This window comes from Meriones unguiculatus, chromosome 8, assembly GCF_030254825.1.
Source record: "Meriones unguiculatus strain TT.TT164.6M chromosome 8, Bangor_MerUng_6.1, whole genome shotgun sequence".
Lineage (NCBI taxonomy): Eukaryota > Metazoa > Chordata > Mammalia > Rodentia > Muridae > Meriones > Meriones unguiculatus.
Window position 1 is genome coordinate 2,949,316 of NC_083356.1, and position 21,695 is coordinate 2,971,010.

The 21,695-nt window shown below is 47.9% G+C and overlaps 1 protein-coding gene across 2 annotated transcripts; it reads right to left on the reverse strand.

The window, feature by feature from the left end:
• Positions 1-1,903: 1,903 nt before the first annotated feature.
• Positions 1,904-9,668, reverse strand: LOC110543836 (N6-adenosine-methyltransferase TMT1A-like). 2 transcript variants are annotated; one of them, XM_060388611.1, is made up of 2 exons: positions 9,089-9,668; positions 1,904-2,414 (listed from the first exon to the last, which is right to left on the reverse strand). In XM_060388611.1, exons 1-2 carry the CDS (start codon positions 9,584-9,586, stop codon positions 2,178-2,180), a joined length of 735 nt encoding a protein of 244 aa, XP_060244594.1. In that variant the 5' UTR covers positions 9,587-9,668; the 3' UTR covers positions 1,904-2,177. The 2 variants fall into 2 exon arrangements, with proteins under 2 accessions (XP_060244594.1, XP_060244595.1); XM_060388612.1 differs by lacking the exon at positions 1,904-2,414 and adding an exon at positions 5,771-5,836 and having other exon boundaries at positions 9,089-9,667.
• Between the last annotated feature and the right edge of the window lie 12,027 nt (positions 9,669-21,695).

The window sequence follows — 21,695 nt, forward strand, 5'->3', positions numbered from 1 at the left end:
CATCTCCTGTGCCTGGTCACTGGACCACCCCTGCTCATGATGCCAGGAGACCACAGGAGCCAGGGACAGATGCCTAGGGTGAGGGACTGACTAGTTGTCACTGTCATTTTGATTGATACATGGATCAGTACATTTATTTGGCTCATAATTTATCCTTCTTAGGTCTCTGATCACATTGATGGCTAAGCTAAGCTAATGGTAGCCTTACAGCTAAAGAGCAGATAATTCGATTTATTGTTAGTTTATTGGTTGATATACTAGTTAATTAAAATTATTAAGTACTAAGTCTTCTATTTAAAAGGCAAAAAGGTTTGCCTTATTTAATTGCTTTGCTAAGGAAAATTCAAGTATGTAGCATTTAGCACTAAAGCTGTTAATGTACTTCTGCCTAACTTTTCAGCAGATAAGAAATGGCATGATGGCTGATCACCAACAGCTGTACCCACAGTCAAATGTTAAAGGGTCAGACCATGGACACATTTAAATTACTTACGAAGGTTTCAAAACAAACCACTAAGAATTGACACTCATTCTGTTGGATGCAGGTTTACCTGTTAGTCACAAAAGTTATTGATATATTATTTTTCCGAGTCTTTTTTATATATTTCCTTTTGCAAACTAAAAATTTATATGAGTTTCAGGGAATCAAAAAGTCATGAGACCTGAATCTGACATAGCTCAAACGGACCCCAGATGAGTTATTTCCTTGGTTTTGGAAGTTCTGACTTTTACCATTGATTAGACAAATTTTAACTTCTGTTTCTAGTTTGAATTTGTCTCAGCAGATTTTCACCTGGTTGAGACTGCAAGCTGAGACCTGAACTTGCTGGAAGCTGACATGATTGCTCACTGCCTCCTCAGATGGATCAGCTAGGCAGACGCTTCTGAGGACTGCCCCATTGCCCAGCCTTTGGCTGACATTTCAGCCTTCCTAGCCCCTGATGCCAATGGTCCTATTGTCAGAATGGAAGCAATGTCAGAAAAAGAGACCACTGGACCAAAGTCCCACCTACAGGCTGAAATGCTAAGTCAAAGGGGCTCCCTGACATTAGCTATTATTTTGGGGACCTGCTTAGCTGAAGCAGAATCTAGTATTGTAATACTGGATGTACAGAGCCAGAATTATAACGGCTCAAAGGCAGAATCTTTTGTCTTTGGTCATTTTTGGATCATGCTTGCTTAACAAGTTGTTAGGATATATTAGACAAAGATTAGGGATTATACAGTTGATGGTAATGAGAATCCAGTACTATCAGTTTGAGGCTGGCCATGGACTGTATGAGCCCAAGATTGGCCTCTTTATTAACAAAAACAGGGGAAAGGAAGAATTTAAGTTAGGCTGGGTGACTCCATTTTGAAATAAGGAGCCATCTTGACCAGGAGCTGAATTCAGGTACCAGGAGATATCACAGATTATGCACCTGGCAGAAAACAAAGTTAGCTCTCCAAGCAACGGCCTCCAGGAAATATCATAGAATAAATGTTTAGTAAAAAATAGAGACAATCTCCCTGGCAATTGTGATTATGTAAATGGTCACCTCTCCCCTATGGCTTTTACCCAATTCTGTAATGTCAAGGTATGAACCCCCCTGCTTTCTCTCATAGAAAATATACCCCTCTGCTTGCTGTCATGGATACCCCTGCTTGCAGTCTTTCCCTTTAAGAACCCTGCTAACTCAGGGCTCAGGGTCCCACTTCTCTACTGCTGTGTCAGTGAGACTTGTGTCCTGAGTTCAATCGCTCTCATAATAAAGCTGTCTTGCTCTTGCATTGAGTCATCTCCTGGTGGTGTCTGAGGGTCCTGTGATCCTGGTATTACAATAGCAAGTGGGTTCATACTTCTTTTTTTTCAGAGGTGGGAGCAGGTGGCTTTGGGGGGTGTTCTGTGTTAGTCAGGCATGGATTTTTCACTCGTCAAGTATTTATTTATTCGCTTGGCAAGCTGTCAGTCTCCTGTACTGCTTCATTATCAAAGGCTCATGAGACACCACTGGTTCCTTTGGAGGGAGAGGCCAAAGATACTTTCATTTGGTTTTGATTTGATGGGAGAGGAGATAGAAATAGGCAAACAGAAACCTGTAAGGATGAATTTGACTTCACCTCTCCCAGGGTCTCTTACATCTAAACCTGAAATTTTGAACCGCTGGAGCCATTCAGAGCGCTCCCGCTGCCTCACCCTATTTCACAGCATACCCATAAATATGGGGCTTCAGTAAAGGACAGGGTAGAGTTCCCTGGATATGCTGCAGCCTCAGCTTGGAGAAGCCGGCCTGCTCCAGGTTCTTCCAGCTCTCTCTTGTGATGTTGCATCCAGCAAACAAAAGGTTCCAGGCAGGATCCAGGACCTGCTGCCAGAAGAAATTCCAGGTGGATCTTTCATCTGCCACGTGCTCCAAGAAGAAATAAGCCCCTCCCTGAGAAAGAAAACACACACATCTTTCAAAGATGCTGGCTTTGGGGAAGCAGCTCTACAAGATGCTTAAAGTTAAAACTTTCAGTGGCCTGAAGCCAACTCTGAGAAGACCCAGGTGGGTTGAAATGGAGTAAGGCATTATCTGGGTGAGGCAGTTTGAATTTCTGTCACATTTGATACAGAGCTCGCTGAGCTTGATAGCCCATGCCTGGAATCTCCACACCAGGGAGGCTAAGGGAGGATGATCATGAATTACAAGCCCAGCCACAGTGGGACCCTCTCCTAAAACAAACCTTTAAACGGAGCTGCCAATCTAAGCAACAGACATGTTTGTGGATCGAGAACTCGTAGTTACTGAGCCTACAGAGCCAAGTGCGGAGCTCGCTCACAGCACATCACGGTCCTTCATCTTCCCAACAGGGTTATTTGCAGTGGAACAAACCAACAATCCCAGCACTCAGGAAGCTGGTGCAAGCGTGAGGCCAGCCTGGGTTGTGAGAGTTAGTTCAGGGCCAGCCTGGGCTACATGGACACTGTCTTGGACAAACAACACAGCACAATCATTGTTACACACGTTTTCTTACGGCCACGGCTTCTGTTTGATTTTGGAGACAGGATCACACTGTGCAACTTGCCCGGCCAGCAACTTGATACAGCTCAGACTGGCCTTAAACTCAGAGATCTGCCTGCCTCTGCCTCCTGACTGCTGGGATTCAAGGAAATATGCAGCCAAGCCCAGCACATCACTGCTTTTACTGAGGGAACTGAGCCCCAGCTGGCAGTTTGTAAACGTCAGAAGGAGATTCTAAACCTCTCTATGTGGTTCCAGAACCTTCTCAGCCACATGCTTATCTTAGAAAGTTTAGAAAATACAGAAATGTTTGACAGCCAAATCATGGTGGCACCTGTCTGTAAGGACATCACTTAGGAGGCAGAGGCAGCAGCATAAGAAGGTCAAAGTCATTTCTTCAGCAATACCGTGAGTTTGAGGCCAGTTTGTGCAACATAAGACCCCGTCTTAAAAAAGACAAAAAAATGGCTGGAGAGATGTTCCAAGGTTAAGAGAGCTGCCTGCTCTACAGAGGACCCAGGTTCGGTTCCTACTACCCACATCAGGTCGTTCTCAGCCACCCATTACTGCCGGTTCAGGGATCCAGTGTTCCCTGACCTCCATGGACCTGCACACATACTGTGCATATAACTCATGCAGGTACGCACGACCATAAACACATTTTTTCAAAAAAACAGATGGAAGAGAGAAAACCAGACCCTGTACTACTATATGAAAATTTGCGGCTTTTCCTAAAATTAAGTCTGCAACACACAGTGCTTGTAACCATCTTTCTGTTACTTTGTATCTGTTAGGCTCTTCCCTGTGTTTTACTGTAACACACAGTGCTTGTAACTGTCTTCACGTTACTTTGTTTCTGTTAGGCAGTTCCCAGTGTTTTACTGTAACACACAATGCTAGTAACCGTCTTCATGTTACTTTGTATCTCTTAGGCTCTTTCCAGTGTTTTACTGTAACACACAGTACTTGTAACTGTCTTTATGTTATTTTGTAATTGCTAGGTTCTACTGTGTTTTAGCATAACAAGGATTAGCATCCACCACTCTTGGGAGCACCTGTAATTACTGCCAAATTGGTATTGTTAGCATACAGGGGACTCTGCTGGCCTGACCTCAGGGACCTAGCAATCGCTTTCATCATCACCTGCCCACAACCAGGTGCAAAAGGTATGCTGCCCATAAAAGGACCGTCCACACCCCACACCCAGACACCCCCTCTCTCCTTTCTTATCTCTCCCTTTCTATCATTCTCTGCGCCCCACCTTCACTTCTCTGCTCTCTGTCCTCGTGGCTCGGTTCCTGTCAGTCTGCCTGCCTGCATGGCTCGCTCTCTGCCTCTACCCTTTCTCTAGGCCCTCTTCTCTCTGCCAAATAAACCTTACACCAGATCTGTTTCGTGGCGTAATTTCTCAGGGAGCACACTTCAGCCTGGGCCACCCATGGTATCCCCACCCCATATCATTTTATTTCATATCAGCCCTGATATAAGCAAGGCTAAAATCCTATATTTAAAAAAAAAAAAAAACCAGAGTTGAGTCAGGGCTAGGTGCCTTTTAAAACACCTTGGCAGAAGTTTTCAAATTGTCCTTAACTAGAAATGACTACGAAAGCGTGCATTTCCAATGAAGGCGTGCCAACACTTTCTACACACACACACACACACACAGACACACACACACACACCACAATGTTTTTGACAAACTGTCTTACAATTATAGCCCAGGTTGGCATCAAACTTGCCATCCTCCTACCTCAGAGTCCTCAGTGTTGAGATTACAAGACTGTACCAGAGCCCTCCAACTCACTGAATAGCTGGAAAGGACCTCAAGAGGCTGGATAGATGGCTCATCAGTGAACAACACAGTCTGCTCTTCCAAAGGACCCAGGTTCAACTCCCAGCACCCATTCGGTAGCTCTCAACTTTTTGCAAATTTAGCTACTTGGGACTCAACACCCCCTTCTGCTCCATCTCTGTTACAGCCACTACGTGGGGCACACATTTGTGCAGGCAAAACATCCGTGCCCATAAGACAATAAAATACATCTTACAATATGGCCCTGGAGTCCTGATCCTCCTGCCTCCACATCCTGAGTGCTGGAATAGCAGCATGGACCAACATACCTGTCTTAACACTTTTTTTAAAGAACACAAAATCTCTCAATTGCTTGGCTAGGTGGTATTTTTGTCTTTAAAAATACGTGTATCCTGGAGGTTGGGGAGGCAAATCAGTTTGTACAGTAAATAGTCTCAAGTTCCATGCCTGGACCCACATTCTTTTAAATATGTTTGTTTGTTTGTTTATTTATTTATTCATTCATTCATTTATTAGCCGGCGTGTAATGGTGCATGATTGTAATCCTCGGTGTGGGATGGGAAAATACAGGATCCTGGGAGAGAAGTATCAGAGGTTAAGAACAGTGGCTGTTCTTCCAGAGGCTCCAGTTCAAGTCCCAGCAAGCTCATGGAGGCTCACCATCATCTATCATGAGATCTCCTTCCCTTTTCTCTTGTGCAGATCTACATGTAGCCAGAACACTGTATTCGTAGTAAAAAGGAAAATCTTAAAAAAAAAAAAAAGATTCTTCACAGATACAAGGTCTTTTACTAGGAAGTTTGTGTACTTGCCTGTGGATATCCATTATTCCATCGTTCATGGAAATAACTGCTGTTTCCCTTACTGATCAGTAGGAAGTTTATTCTAATAGGATTATATCAGTGGTGTGGTGAGTCCCACGTGTAATCCCAGCCCTCGGGCTGTCAGAGGCGGGAGGACTGAGGTCAGCCAGTGGACACAGTATCTTCTAGGCCCAGGGAGCTACAGGGTCAGGTGTCTTCCATGTCCAGCACAGGGACTGAGGAGGAGGAAGAAATAGAATGCAGAAGTGGAGGACCAGCCTGGGCTACATAAGATCCTTTCTCAGAGAGAGAGAGAGTCTACACAGTATCTCCTCTTGGGGTGTGGTCTGTTACTTTTATATCTGTGATCTCTTCTTAACAACCTAGCCTTTTGTTGCTGGGTTTTGGGGGGGTTCGCGATTCTGACTCCAGCTCTCATGTCTGCTGTAAATGCTTTACTACTGAATTACTACTACTCTGTCCCTCTTTCTGTTGAAAACGTTCACTGCATTTAACTAATTTAGTGTGAGTGTGATTACACAACTGTATGCATGTTTGTGTGAGCATGTTCTTTCCTTCAGTCACGCGGACCTAACGTTAGCAGAGTTGACGGCAGATGTCTTGACTGTCTGAGCTAGCTCGCTCGTCCACCTCCTTTTACCTTTTTGTTGTTGCTGCTTGACTTTTGAAACAGTCACAGCACCCACGTTGCTCTGAAACTCGGTACTTGGCAAACACACTGTGTAGCCAGCTGCTCCTCATGCCCCTGCATCCACCTCCCTCGTGTTGGCATTTTATGTTGTTCTATCACATCTGGTCTCTCCTCGCAACATTTTTTTTTTTTTTTTTGAAAAAAGAAAACCTCTAATTCACAAACAACTTGTTCCCAGGCACTGGCTGCAGGGTAAACTGGCACAGCCATATCTAATGGGAACAGTGAAAGTCATAAACTTAGCACAGCTGCTTTTCAAAGCTCCAGCAAAGCTGAGCCGAGTGACGCAATCTCTGTGGTGCGGTCTCCCACTCTTTTGATCCTGATTTCTACAACCACATGCTTTAGGGACTTTTATTATTTGTAAACTTGGGGAATTTTGGATGGATGGAAAATTTCTAATGAATCATTTACACCTCCTCCCAGGAGTACTGCTTCTAAGTTTCCCCAGGGATGTCCTGACCACACCATCCCTCCTTCTTTTAGGGGAATGTCCTTTTCTGGGGCTAATTCTAGGCCTTCCTCATGACCTGGAGGTTGTGATTCAAACCACTGTGCCAGAGACCTCCTTGTGAGGCCCTGACTCAAAGACACTCCTGGCACATCTTTCCCTTCACTTACTCAGGAACAGGATAATCAGAGCAAAGTAACCTTTAAAAGGCAAACAATATTCGGTAGGCTAGAGAAGCTGGCAGCAGATCACATTAAAAGTCTCTTCCTGCTACAGATGGATGAAGAATGGTGAGGACAAATGACAAAAGAATAAAATATTAAGACCTCTCTTTCTTGGGAAAAGTTGACTCATACAGAGCCACTGTGGTGTTATTAAACTGAAGGAAATAAAACACCAAGATTAGACATATAAGTAAATTCTACAGGTATATGAAATATAAACATTGTATTGTGGCAGAAATGGAATAGTAACTCCAGCAGCTTTAGCCTGGAGACTCTTCTTGGGCCTAGTGATGATTAGCACCCTCACAATTAAAGGTTAAGGAATGCTGAGGTGAGGAAGATGACAAGCACCAATTGGCAGCAATATTCTCCCTGAACACTAGACCTGGCCGGCTGTGGGTGCACGTCTTTAATCCAGCAGCAGCAGCAGGCAGAGTTCTGTGAGGTCCAGGCCAGCCTGATCTACATACAAAGTGTCAGTCTAGCCAAGCATTAGTTACTGAGAATGAGACCTGGTCTTTACAAAATAAAATAAGGTTAGAGCCATGGTTGTGTAAGCTTGGGTACATTTCCTAACGTCTTTGAGTCTTCGACCCTTTCTAGAACACGACGGTCATAAATGTCCACTTCAGAGGCTTCTGGTGAGGACAACCGAGGCTGTCCTGAAGCTGGCTCCATCAAGTGGTGAGTTGGTGATCAGACAGGCTAAGGAAGAAAGCCAAGGGCATTACCTGCCTGGCACAGAGGAAGAACCAGTCAAAAGAATTTCTTCTGACTTTCAGAAAGGCACAAGTGACGGCTGCTCTTGCCTGCTGTTCCCCAGAGGTAACTCCTGGACTATTCTACCTTTGCATGAACACATTAACATATTCTTGACCATCTTCTCTTTCCTATATAGCAGAGATCACACTTCTGGAAGTTTTTTCTTCATTTTGGTTGGCTGGATTTTGTTGTTGTTTTGTTTGTTTGTTTGTTTGTTTGTTTGTTTGTTTTACAAGACAGAGTCTCTGTGTAGCCCTGGCAGTCAGGGACTCCGTTTATAGACAAGGCTGGCCTCACAGAGCTCCACCTGCCTCTGCCCTCTGAGTGCTGGGATTAAGTGTGTGTGCCCACTCACCCGGTGGGTTGTTGGGGTTTGTTTAGTTTTGTTGTTTGATAGATTTTGACTCTATGATTCAGGCTGGCCTTGAGCTTGCCACATAGCTGAGGCTTGCCTTCCCATCCTTCTCAGCCTCTGAGACACTGAGACAGAGCTGGGTTTGGATGTCTGGACCGCCACACCCAGCTCTTGCTCTCTGAAATGGCTCCAGAGCTCCTGACTCTGTGACAAGCTTTCATGCAGACGGGTCCTTTCCAGTCGGCAGGTGTGCTCTAAGGAACCTCTTCTCCAGAGACGAGGTTTGGCACACGAGTAGCTGTAGATGCCTTTCCGATAGAGAAAGCATGTTCACTGGACACTTTGATGTTAATAAATGAGCCTTCAAAACCTCTTCCTGGGTGAGGGGTCCTTCCCAGGTCCTCCCAAGAACCTATAGACGTAAGCCTCTGGCAGTGTCACAGGCTGTGATCTATACGTCTTTATACGTTGTCTGCTTTAACTTATATCCTGTCACCGCCCCGTTGCTCATCTTTGCTATCGTTCTCTCTCACCAGCTCTAGGAAACAGCCTTGTTCTTAGGGGCCTGTAAATGCTTTGTGCTTTGAGACAGGGTCTCGGTGTGCGGCCCTGTCAGGCCTGGACCTCTCACTGTGTGGACCAGGCTGGCCTGGCACTCAGAGATGTGCCTGCTTCTGCCTCCCCAGTGCTGGGACTTGTAACTTATTGAAAGGAGTGGCATGAAGCCTTCAGCTGTCCCTGGGAGCCTCGGTTACCAAGTCGGACATGGGAATTGTCAGCAGGCTCTTCACTCTGGAGCAGCCTGGAATTCTCTATTTTCTGATTTCTTGGCCCTTGCTTCCCTTCGTAGTTCTCTGCCACTATTTTCCTTCTATAGGTTCTTCTGCAGGCTTTTGCCTTTTGGTTTACAGTTCCCCTGAACCTGGCAGGATCATCCTTGCTCCTGCTAGCCTCCACTAGCCTGTTCTCACATCTGTCACTCACCGGCCTCAGCACGCGGCGCACCTCACGCAGAAACTTCTCCTGGCTCTGCACGGAGCACAGCACCAGGGTGCAGACCACCACGTCCACTGAGCCCTCGTCCACCTGGGACATGTCCTCCCCGGCCGCCACCACGAAGCGCTCGAACTGCAGGTGCCGGTTCTCTGCGACGCTCTTGAACAGGAACTTCTCGAAGTTGGGATTGGGGTCGACACAGGTCACTCTGCACCCAGGGGGATAGAACTTGAAGTTGGTCCCGGTGCCGCAGCCCACCTCCAGCAGGGACAGCTTCCCCGAGGGGCCCGCGAACTCCTGCAGATTGCTGAAGAGCTCACGCTTTCTGCTCGCTGTGTACTTGTTGTATATCCTGGTCGCCCTCCACATGAAGGAGGGAAACCACTTTTTGCATCTCTCTCTCCACAGGCCTAGAAGGTTCAGCAGGAACATGGGAAAAAACAGCATGCCAACCACCAGCCGGAGGACCTGGATGGCGAGGGTCATCTTTGCGGGCAGAGGAGGAAGGGCCACAGTGAGAGCCAGCTCCTGGATAAGCAGGGCGCAGGCTCCTGGGGAAGCTGGGCACCAGGTCCTGGACAAGAGGGCATAGGCTCCTGGCCATGCTCCAGAGCCAATCAGGGAGGAAGGAGGCACTGGCTGAGCCAAAATCCCAGACCTGAACAGCGTCCCTGACTCCCTCCCCACCCCCGCCTCCACCAGGGCCTCTAGCAGAAGTTGGCCTAGCTCAGAAGCAATGGCCCAAGACTGTGCCCCGCCTTTCTTCACAGGGTCACAGCCTGAGTCCGACTCTGGTCCTGCCTGGCCGTGTTTGCCTCTGGAGGCTGCAGCTAGTTTCCTGCTGGGGTTGCTTGTGTGCAGTGTGTACTTTCCACACACACACACACACACACACACACACACACACACCCGCCTTTCTTGGAAGAGGCACCCTGTAGAGCAGGTTAGAGCTCGGGGAAGATGGCAGCGAGATCACACTTTGATCACACTTTAGTCTCCCCTTTTCCTCTCCACACCACATCACACCCTACACCCTTTTTTTCTGTTTTTTGTTTTGTTTTTGTTTTTGTTTTAAGGAAATGAAAGGTAACCTCGCCTACCATCAGTCAACAATTGCCCAATTTCCATTCTAAACTGAGGCTTTCCTGCGTTAATAATTCATCAGAGAGATCTTCGCTAAGTCACTGTTCTGAGCCATTGTTCAGTGTAAAGTGCAGCCGTCGGTCTTCACTTTGGCTGGACTTGGTTATTAGGTAACTTAGAACTCCCAACAGTTACGTCCGAGCCTGCTGTGAGCGATCGTTCATGGCATCTTTGCAAGCACCTGCCTGCTGGCTTGGGTTTGTTTTGAGTTTTGCCAAAGGTGGGCTCTCCCTTCTGTGAGTCCAAGCTGCCTTGAGTTCTCTTGATTCTGCTCTGCCCTCAAGCCCTGAGCTCGAAGGTCTCTGCCACAATGCCCAGCTGCACTGGTCTCTTGAATTACTTTTTAAGTCATCAATTCACAGGAAGAGAAGTTACTTTGCAGTCATTTGTTGCTGTCTTTCCATGTGCTTGCAGTCCTCAATCAAATCAGGTGAAGTGTCTGAGCAATTGGAAGTGAAGCTTGGAAGGACAGCAGGAGCAGGCGTAACTGGGAGGTTTATGAAATTAGTACCCTCAGCCCCCAGCAAGTGAAATCCAGAAAGTTACTCCACTGGTTTCCAGATGAAATGGGCCTGAGGCATAGCCCAGCCAGGGCGCCTGATGATGCCCAGGGCAGTGCCAGCATCCAGAGGGGAAAGCTCACCCCTAAGGCAGAAGAGTGGTGGGCCCTGGCTGAGCTGGCTCCTGCCTCCCTCCTGTGTTTGGTGGAGAGAGGGGCGGTGCTGGGGATTGAGCCAGAGCCTCACGACAGCCAGGGAAGCACGCGCTCAGGGATCCCCAATCCAGGTTGGGCTGTGCGTGTGTGTGTGTGTGTGTGTGTGTGTGTGTGTGTGTGTGTGTGTTAAAGTTACTCACATCTTACCCTGCACATACCTTACAGACACAAGAGCCCGGCCTGGTGACACACACCTCGATCGCAACGCTGGCCAGGCAGAGGCAAGCAGACCTCCCTGCGCTCAAGGCCAGTCCGGTGATCTTCACAACACACCTCTCCGGACTACACAGTAGAGAAGCCTCTCTCAAGCCCGCCCCCAAAGAGACCCCCCAACCACCCAGGAATATTCCAACAACAATTCCACATGTGCGTGCCGGTGAGCATGCGTAGAGGCCGAGGAGGGTGCTGGAGGTTTTCAGCTCGCCACCTTCATTTTTCAATAAAATTTTATTTACATAGAATCATTCAGAATGTAAGGAAAACAGTTAGTTGCAGGGTTTTTTGAGTTTTGGTGTGGTTTTTGGTTTGGGGGATTGATTCTTTGTTTTTTGTTTTTTGTTTTCAATTACAAAATGGTATTCAGGATAAACTACATCAGATACAACTGAAAACAAAACAAAGCAAAACAAAAGACAATAACTATCATCCCCAAATATAACTAATTCCTGCTGTGCACCAACAAGAACTGCTTTAAATTCCCATAAAACCGCAGACTGTACCGCGCAAGGTTAGTGGCTGTTGAAAATACCACCAGGAAGATGGACATGGTGGCACATGCCTGTAATCCCAGCACTCTAGGAGGCAAAGGCAGGTAGATGGCTGTGAGTTTGAGGCCAGCCTGGTCTACAAAGTGAATCCAGGACAGTCAAGGTTACAAAGAGAAACCCACAATCAAAAAGAGAGAGAGAGAGAGAATGAGAGAGGGAGAGAGGGAGAGAGGGAGAGAGGGAGAGGGAGAAAGAAAAGAAAGAGAAGAGAAAGAAAAAGACAGGAAAATACCACCAGGACAGGTCTATCTGAGGGCACATTTGGCACTGTGGTCACCACACAGAAAAAGACACTGTTCCTTTAAAGAAAACTTACCCAGCCTTATATTTCAATTCTCTTCTGTAAAAGGAGTGAATTGTGTATGGGGTTAAATGCTTTATATACAAGAAATAAAGTGTTTTAGAACCAACTTATCATCTTTGCCTTCCTCGTCTCCCTCACTCTCTTCCTTACTCTCTTCCCCACCCTCTTCCTCTTCTCCTCCCTCTTTCTTATTTTCTTGTCCTTTCCCGTTTTCCTGCATCAGGTTTTCCTTCACTCTGTGGCATCAGGGTCCTTCTGTCCTTCTGCTCCCATGGGGCAGCCTCCGCTCCTCAGGCTGCTTGTCCTCAGCAGTGCTGCTCCACGGCTCTTCGTGTCCTTGCAACATCACCAGGGGATAAGCCGGGTGATGATCATTGATCCGGGGGTGAAACTCAGAACAAGAGGAAGGAGGAAGGAGCCCTCTTGGGTGCCTTGGGGTCCTTCTTTCTGGTCTCCCCATTTCCTCCCCTCTAGGTTTTCATTTCTCTCCCATAGCGAGACTTGTCAGCCTCTGCCATGTCTTCAAACTCCCCCTGTTCTTCAGCAGTCATGGTCCGGACCGCTCTGAGCTCTCTCCCAGGATGCTGGGCAGCTGAGGAGCTGAGGAGCAGAGACACCTGGCCACTCCTCCCTGCGCTCCTCACAGCAAGGCTGCACAGCGGTGCAGAGGAGGACATTGTCCTCTCGGCTTCTTTGCCCGCGTTTAATTGTTCCCTCTGTGAGGCCCAGGGTCACCCTGGGTGCCGTCAGCTCCGGCTTTGCTCAGCACTGTCTCCATGCAGCTCAGTGAACCAACGGCTGTGAGAGCAGGGGCAGCTAGTATTCAGTTTCTATTTGGTCTTTGGTATTTGAGACCGAGTCTCTCTGCATAGCCCTGGCTGTCCTGGAACTCTCCCTGAGACCAGGCTGACCTCAGACTCAAAGGGACACCCCGAGGGACAGAGCAGAACTCAGAACCACACGAGCAGAGCTGCTGCCTGTGTGCACAAGGTCCTGACTCCAGGGTTACGTCAGAGAAAGACAACAGCAGGGAAGGTTTCAGCCAACTGCTCATGGATTTAGGAAGCAACTTCTTCACAACCCTTGAGACGGAACACACAGACTTACAAGGATTCTGGGTGGGCAACATTAGTGCAGTGTGGTTGGGGACACAGGGAGAGGCCCTTTTTCTGACGGCCAGCACTCACAGGCAGCTGGCTTTGCTTCCAGCTTCTGGCTTTGTCTTCTGGGTACACTGCAGAACCCAGGTCTAACGCAATCCTCGTCCATAGAGGAGCGAACACCTGCAACAGACAGGCAGCCACACGCCAGCAGTGCCCACGAGAAGCACGCCCTGACATTGGTCCTCGTGTGTTCCTGAGACTGTCACAGCATTGCAACATGAAGGGACAGAGGAACCCTCCCAGCAGCTGGGGTTCATGCAGCAGCCGCAGAATCAGGGGATGATGAATCTTTTAGGTCAGTATTTACAGGCCGAGCATGTGCACACACGAACACAAAACACTTCCAAAAAATACAAATTCTGTACAAACAGTTTTTATTTAAAAACCATATTCTGAACTTGGGCCGTTACAATGCTGTCCTCAAGTTTAAGTTTCTGTTGTTGGCTCTTTGAGACAGGGTCTCCCTACATAGCCTCGGCTGTCCTGAAACTCACCATGTAGATAGGGCAAGCTGGCTTTGAACTAGAGATACTCCTGCCTCTGCCCACTGGGTGCTGGGATTAAAGATGTGCATCACCTCGGTCGGCTGAGTTCAAGCTGGAGTCGGTGACGCATGACAGCAGTTGTAGCACCTGGTGAGCAGGACAGGAGGGTCAGAGTTCAGTGTGGCCTTCGGCTGCACCATCCTTGGAGGCCGACCTGAGCTGCGTGAAATCCTGCCTCGAGAAAACGAAACAAGTCTTGGGAAATGCCTGGCAAGTTTGATCAGATACGGGCATCTTTCCTAACGGGCCACCTGGGCAGGTTCTGCGGACACTTGTGGCTGACAGAATCCCTGCTCTGGGGAGTTCAGCCAGAGGGGATTAGCTGTCAGAGGAGGCAGATGCTGCTGTGGCTTCTACAAGGTCCTGGGGCTGAGTTGAAAGAGGGAAGCAGTCAGGTGTGAGAGAGGAGGTCTGTGAATCCTTGGCATGTTGGTAAATCCTGACGTTCACAAGCAAGAGGCATCAAGTGTGGAGAGCTGCTTGTTTTCAGGATGCTTTCTTATTCAGCTCTCAGTGAAACACATGTATTCACGCTGGCCTTCACCCGGAGACAGGGATAGACAGAATGTTTTTGCCAAGTTTACTTCCTTTTCTTTGTGTGAGGCTCACACAGACAGGTGGTTGAGATAAACAAATTTGACTTTTCAATGAACTTCATTGTATCAAAGTGCTTTGCTCTGACTGTAAAAAGGGACTGTAGAATATACAGAGCACCTAGTTTCTGCTAGAGGCCCTCTCCAACAGATCCCATGTGTAGTGTCTAAGCTTTGGTGTGTGTGTGTGTGTGTGTGTGTGTGTGTGTGTGTGAGTGTGCGTTTCATTCAGTCCTCACTCCCCACTCAAGAACTGTTCAACTCTGCCAGTTTGGAGCCCCAACACAGAACTGAGATACAGGGTAGCAGAGAAGGACACCTCGGGTGTTGGTGAGCTCAGATCATAAAAAGAAAAGGGTGCGGTAAGTAAACTTCAAGAGTAAAAATGGGACAAGGCAGTAGCCTTGTATTTTTGTATGGGATTTAATTAGAAATAGTCTGTATGTGCAGCACAGGACTGAGAAAGTGAAACTTTCAGAGTTAGAAAAAAAAGAGAAAAGAAAATGGGAGGCTTCAGGACAAAGTGAGTTTAAACCATCGGCTCCTCCAGAAGAGTTCTATGTCCCTCCTAATGATAATTTCTTGTTAGAAAAAGACTTTGAAAATAACTTAGAACCTGATGAGGTTGCAGAGTTAGAGGAAGAACAAACTAGGCAGAAAGGAGATATAACTGAGTTTTATGGCTTTCCAATTATAGAGCAACCTGATGGACAGAGTAATATGATGAGAATCCATGCACCTATATCTTTCAAAAAATTAAAAGAACTGAAAACTGCATGCTCTCAATATGGACCTACAGCACCTTTTACTCAAGCTCTGTTAGAATCCTTGTCTACTGAGGTTCTCTGCCCAGGGGGGCTGGAAGCATGAGCAAGACAATGTTTGATGGTTAATTCTGCTACAAAGAAAGCTTCTGTGGTCATAAAAAATTGGATTCAACAAATTGCAAGGTGTTTTGTCTGTCTCTCATGAATGTTCACTAGGACAGAAGGCGGTTTCGAGGGTTTTAGAGTACCTGTGTTTCTATGTGGCTCAAAACCAAGCAACAAAACCAAGAAAGAAAGCGCTGTCGTAGGTGGCTTGGGCACAGCTTGGGTAGGTGCTTGCCCAGCCTGCCTTGACGCCATGGGGTTGTCCCAAGCAGTGCACAGACCAGCATGCTGGTGCTCCTGTGCAGTCTCCATGCAGGGGCGTCCGGACTCTGGGTGGGCAACACACGATCAGTGTGGCTGGGGACACAAGGAGAGTCTTTTTTTCTGAAGACCAGCACTCACAGGCAGCTGGCTTTGCTTCTAGCTTCTGGCTTTGTCTTCTGGGTACACTGCAGAACCCAGGTCTAACGCAATCCTCGTCCATAGAGGAGCGAACACCTGCAACAGACAGGCAGCCACACGCCAGCAGTGCCCACGAGAAGCACGCCCTGACATTGGTCCTCATGTGTTTCCAAGACCATCACAGCATTGCAACATGAAGGGACAGAGGAACCCTCCCAGCAGCTGGGGTTCATGCAGCAGCCGTAGAATCAAGGGATGATGAATCTTTTAGGTCAGTATTTACAGGCCGAGCATGTGCACACACCAACACAAACACTTCCATAAAAATGCAAATTCTGTACAAACAGTTTTTATTTAAAAACCATATTCTGAACTTGGGCCGTTACAATGCTGTCCTCAAGTTTAAGTTTCTGTTGTTGGTTCTTTGAGACAGGGTCTCCCTATGTAGCCTCGGCTGTCCTGAAACTCACCATGTAGATAGGGCAAGCTGGCTTTGAACTAGAGATACTCCTGCCTCTGCCCACTGGGTGCTGGGATTAAAGATGTGCATCACCTCGGTCGGCTGAGTTCAAGCTGGCTGGAGTTGGTGACGCATGACAGCAGTTGTAGCACCTGGTGAGCAGGACAGGAGGGTCAGAGTTCAGTGTGGCCTTCGGCTGCACCATCCTTGGAGGCCGACCTGAGCTGCGTGAAATCCTGCCTCAAGAAAACGAAACAAGTCTTGGGAAATGCCTGGCAAGTTTGACCAGATCCGGGCACCTTTCCTAACCGGGCACCTGGGCAGATTCTGCCTGTGCCGGGGACACTTGTGGCTGACAGAATCCCTGCTCTGGGGAGTTCAGCCAGAGGGGATTAGCTGTCAGAGGAGGCAGATGCTGCTGTGGCTTCTACAAGGTCCTGGGGCTGAGTTGAAAGAGGGAAGCTGACAGGCGGGAGAGAGGAGGTCTGTGAATCCTTGGCATGTTGGTAAATCCTCACGTTCAGGAGCAAGAGGCATCAAGATTCAGCTGTTGCCTATGGCTGCCCCCTCTCCCTTGTCAAGCGTCAGGTACCTGGTGTCTGAATCGCTCACCTCCTCAAGAGTGCGCACTGCAGAAACTGAGGCAGAGGCTGCAAAAGGTTTAGAGTGAAACACTAAAATAAGTAGAATGGAGGCATAGAATTCACGTCAAAGTGCTTCCTTTTCACCCGTAACAATCACTGTCACTGAACAATAAACACTCTAAAATTTGACATAATTTACTGTGTGCACAGGAGCGAGCGTGTGTTTGTGTATGTGAAGTCAGTTGTGAAGCCTCCACTGGCTTGTCAACCACCGAGAGCAGGAGGCTGCCCTGTGCCAACCTAGAAAACCGTTTTCTGTCCATAATCATCCTGCTGTCTTAGTCCTCATACCTGTCAGCTGACCCAGCCCTCTGCCAGAAACCTCAATGCCATCCTTCCCCCTCCTTCCTTCCCCCTCCCTCCCTCCCTCTTCCTCTCTTCCCTCCTTTCCCTCCCTTCCCTCCCGTCCTTCCTTGGTTCCTTCCTTCCTTCCTTGTCCAAAACAGTTTGAGGATTCTCTCCTGTGGTTATTTATGGCCTCTGCTCCCTCCATGCCTTCCCCGTGCTCTTAGCTGCATGGCTCTGGTGCTGTCTTCATGTTTTCTTCTTTCTTCTCTGAAACACGGTTTCTCCTGTCTGTGTAAGCTAGTACTAAATACCAACAGGAAACACAGGTGATTTTTTTTTTCAAATTCCCGAGGTTATCTGTTCTCTCCATGAAAGTTAAGGATTGGACCCAGTTTTTACCCTTTTAGCACAAGTCCGACGCCTTCCTGCACGCTTGCTGTCTCTGTGTGATCATATGGCAACACATGGCAAATGTTTCTTTTTAGAGCGTTTCCTAGAAGTCTAGAATCCTCTAAATCTTCCCCAGAATATGAAAAGAAGAAAATGAGGGCGACATAGAAAACACGTGGACTGACTGTTTACCAATCACTGTGTTGCTTAATCTATTTATCTATTTATTCATTCATTTATTATTTTTGAGGCAGGGTCTCACTATGTAGCCCTGACTGTCCCAAAACTCGCTGTGTAGACCAGGCTGGCCTCCAACTCCAGAGATCCCCCTGCCTCTGCCTCTGCAGTGATACTAAAGGCCTGTGACAGGTCTGGGGTTTCCCCAGTGTGTCGGTCATGGGCTCTGTCCAGCATCCCCTCCCACCTCAGCCACGAAGGCCGACGGCGCTCCAGCGCTCTGTGTTCGTGGAGAGTCTATCCCTGAGCTGGGGATGGCTCAGTGGTTAAGCACTGTGGTAAGAGCACTGGGTGCTCTCTCGGAGGACCCGGGTTCACCGACTTGGAGGCTCAGCGCCATCTCTAACTCCAGTTCCAGGGACCCCAGGCCCTCTTCCCACTACACACATGCAGGCACGCATGCACGCATAGAGAATAGATGCTAAATGCACTAGCAGTCCACATTGTGCCACGTGCTGAATGCCACACTGCTTCATACATGTCCACAGTTGCTGTACTTCAGTGAGGAGTCAAAGCGTGCTTCAAAGGAAATAAAATGCTCAAGTAAAAACCGGACCCTAATGCATGACTCACATGTTTGGATTCCTAAGCTACAGTTAGAGAAGAATGTTTTTCTGGCGGGAAAACCACTGTCGTCCTATTCTTGGCCTGTGTGCTTGAGGGGTGAAGGTGGGCAGGTGACCCGGGAGCCCCGTTGGTCCTCAGCACGGGTGGTTTACAAAGCGCTCTTGGCACTGTCTCATTTCACTCTCACGTCCTCTCCAGCAGACGGTGAGAACATTTTACTAATCTAGAACCTGCTGGTCAGAGCCAAGCAGATGACACACTCCTGCAATCCCAGTGCCATGGCCATCAGTCTAGCTGAACCCCTGAGCTGCAAGGTCAGCGAGAGATGCTGTCTCTAAAATAAGGTCGGAGCCGGCCAATGGTGGGGCACACCTTTAATGCCAGCACTCCGGAGGCGGGGGCAGGTGAGTCTGTGAGTTCAGGGCCAGCCTGGTCTACACAGTGAGTTCCAGGACAGCCAGGGCTACACAGAGAAACCCTGTATTGAAGATAGATAGATAGATAGATAGATAGATAGATAGATAGATAGATAGATAGATAAAATAATAGAGATACCAACTGAGCCAGGCGCCCTGGTGCACACCTGTGATCCCAGCACTTGAGAGGCAGAGGCAGGTGGATCTCTTTGAAATCCATTCTCGCCTGGTCTACAAAATGAGTCTAGGACAGCCAAGACTACACAGAGAAACCCTGTCTCTGTAACAGGAAAAGAGAGAGACAGAGAGACTGATAGACAGAGAGACTGGATTTGAGTTCAGATGCTGTCCACACACCCACACACTCCCACACCCACAAAGCAGGGAAAACCGTTGAACAATCAGTGGACAGAAGGCCCTAAATGCCGAGATAAGCAGCTTAAATTCATTGTTAGGAGGGATGAGATGGTGTCTTTGTAATTTTGAGTGTAGGAACTGCCAAGTGAGAGACTGTTGTGTAAGAGCCTTGGCAATTACTCAGCCCATAGAGGCGATTGTGTTCAAGCCTGTCTTCCAACCACAGGCCCCACAAGGTGGCGGGAGAGAGCCATCCCTGAGCGCTGTTCTCTGGCCTGCAGAGCGTGCACAAGAAAGTCAAAGCACCACTTCTGTTTCCTGTTTTCTTCCTCTTCCGATGTCCATCCTGTTTGTCTTTCTGAGTGAAGGTTGACCATCTTACCCAGGGTCCTCCTTCTTTCTTAGCTTCCTTAGGCATACAGATTTATGTTTATCCTACATTATACGGCTAACATCCACCTATAAGTGAGTATATGTGTCTTTCTGCTCCTGGGATACCTCACTCAGGATGATCTTTTCTAGTTCCCACCATTTGCCTGCAAAGTTCATGATTTCCTTGTTTTTAATTGCTGAGTAGTATTCCATTGTGTAAATGTACCACAATTTCTGTATCCCTTCCTCCATTGAGGAACATCTGGGTTGTTTCCAGGTTCTGGCTATTAGAATAAAGCTGCTATGAACATGGTTGAGCAAATGTCTTTGTGGTATACTTGAGCATCTTTTGGATATATGCCTAGGAGTGGTATAGCTGGATCTTGAGGAAGTGCTATTCCTAATTGTCTGAGAAAGCACCAGATTGATTTTCAAAGTGGTTGTACAAGTTTACATTCCCACCAGCAGTGGAGGAGGGTTCCCCTTTCTCCACAACCTCTCCAGCATGTGTCACTTGAGTTTTTGATCTTGGCCATTCTGATGAGTGTGAGGTGAAATCTCAGGGTTGTTTTGATTTGCATTTCCCTGATGACTAAGGACATTGAGCATTTCTTTAAGTGTCTCTCTGCCATTTTATATTCCTCTACAGAGAATTCTCTATTTAGCCCATTTTTAATTGAATTAATTGACTTGTTGCTTTTTAACTTCTTTAGTTCTTTATATATTCTGGATATTAGCCCTCTGTAAGATGTAGGATTGGTGAAGATCCTTTCCCAGTCTGTAGCCTGTCGTTTTGTTCTGAAGACAGTGTCCTTTGCTTTCAGAAGCTTTTCGGTTTCATGAGGTCCCATTTATTAATTCCTACCACAGAGGGCCTCTGAAAGACTCTGCCCAGCAGTGTATAAAAGTAGATGCTGAGACTCATAACCAAACTTTGGGCAGAGTGCAGGGAATCTTATGAAAGAAGGGGAAGATAGTAAGACCTGGAGAGGACAGGAGCTCCACAAGGAGAGCAACAGAATCAAAATATCTGGGCACAGGGGTCTTTTCTGAAACTGATATTCCAACCAGGGACCACTCATGGAGATAACCTAGAACCCCTGCACAGATGTAGCCCACAGCAGCTCAGTTTCCAAGTGAGTTCCCTAGTAAGAAGAACAGGAACTGTCTCTGACATGAACTCAGTGGCTGGCTCTTTGTCTGACCACCCCCTCCCCTGAGGGGTGAGCAGCCTTTCCACAGAGGAGGACAGTGCAGCCAGTCCTGATAAGACCTGATAGGCTAGGGTCAGATGGACGGGGAGGAGGACCTCCCCTATCAGTGGACTTGGAGAGGGGCATGGGAGATGAGGGAGGGAGAGTGGGGTTGGAAGGGAATGAGGGAGGGGGCTACAGCTGGGATACAAAATAAATAAACTGTAATTAATATAAAAAATAAAAATTTAATTTAAAAAAAAAAAGAAAGTAAGTCGAAGCCCTGGGTCTGGGGCCAGCGAGGGCCTAACAAGTCAATCATTTAGGAATCTGCTCCTGGCACCTGTGTGGGCAAACACTGTGGTGGGCGTGTGGGCATGGCAGGCCGTCGTCAGCAGCTGTGAGGTGTCTGTCACCTACAGCCCTTAGAGCACTTTCCCATCAGAGACCAGCTGGGTCAGAGACTGGGGCCTGGCCAGGAAGACACTGGTTTGTACCCCAGGTGCTGTCTGCTGAGTTGCTTCTTCCTGGCCAGCCGTAGACTTGGGGTCTTTATAAAACCGAATCACTGCTGCTGTGTGCTGGTGCAAGCCTTTAATCTCAGCACAGGGGAGACAGGTGATCTCTGAGTGAGAGGCCAGCCTGATCTACAAAGTTCCAGGACAGCCAGGGCTACACAGAGAAACTTTGTTTCACAACAAACAACAACCAAAACGAAACAAAGAAAACCCTCAAATGCCTATTGTCCCCGTGGCCTGGAGCTTGTGGACAGCAGCTGTCAAATGGAGTCATTCTTTTCACATGCCAAGAGAAGCTTTAGTGAGCACGTAGTTTCCCTAACCTCGTCCATCCGCTGTCATCTGAGAGCTTTGTTTTCCTCTTCCTTTCATGAATCTCTTTTAGAAAAGGTTGTCCAGCACTTACCCTCTCTGGGAACCCCGCTCCATTATCGGCCTCCCTGAGGGTACCCTGCAGAGCAGCGGGAAGGAGGGAGTGGGTGTCCCACAGCCTATTGAATGGAGTGGGCCCTCTGCAGCCCCTGCTCTTTGCCCTCCTGCCCCAGCTCCTGGTGCCCATTCCTGAGTCTCATGCCCAGGGCCGGATGCAGACACTAAGGATCATCTGGCTTCCTGTGTCTTGTCATTCTCTGCAGCCATGAAGAGCAAA

Bases quoted from the DNA above. Each gene is read 5' to 3' on its own strand.
- LOC110543836 (XM_060388611.1), bottom strand. From the start codon at position 9,586: ATGACCCTCGCCATCCAGGTCCTCCGGCTGGTGGTTGGCATGCTGTTT. The intron at 2,415-9,088 runs GTGAGTGACAGA...TTTCTTTCTCAG, and splicing joins TGCGCCGCGTGCTGAGGCCG to GGAGGGGCTTATTTCTTCTT.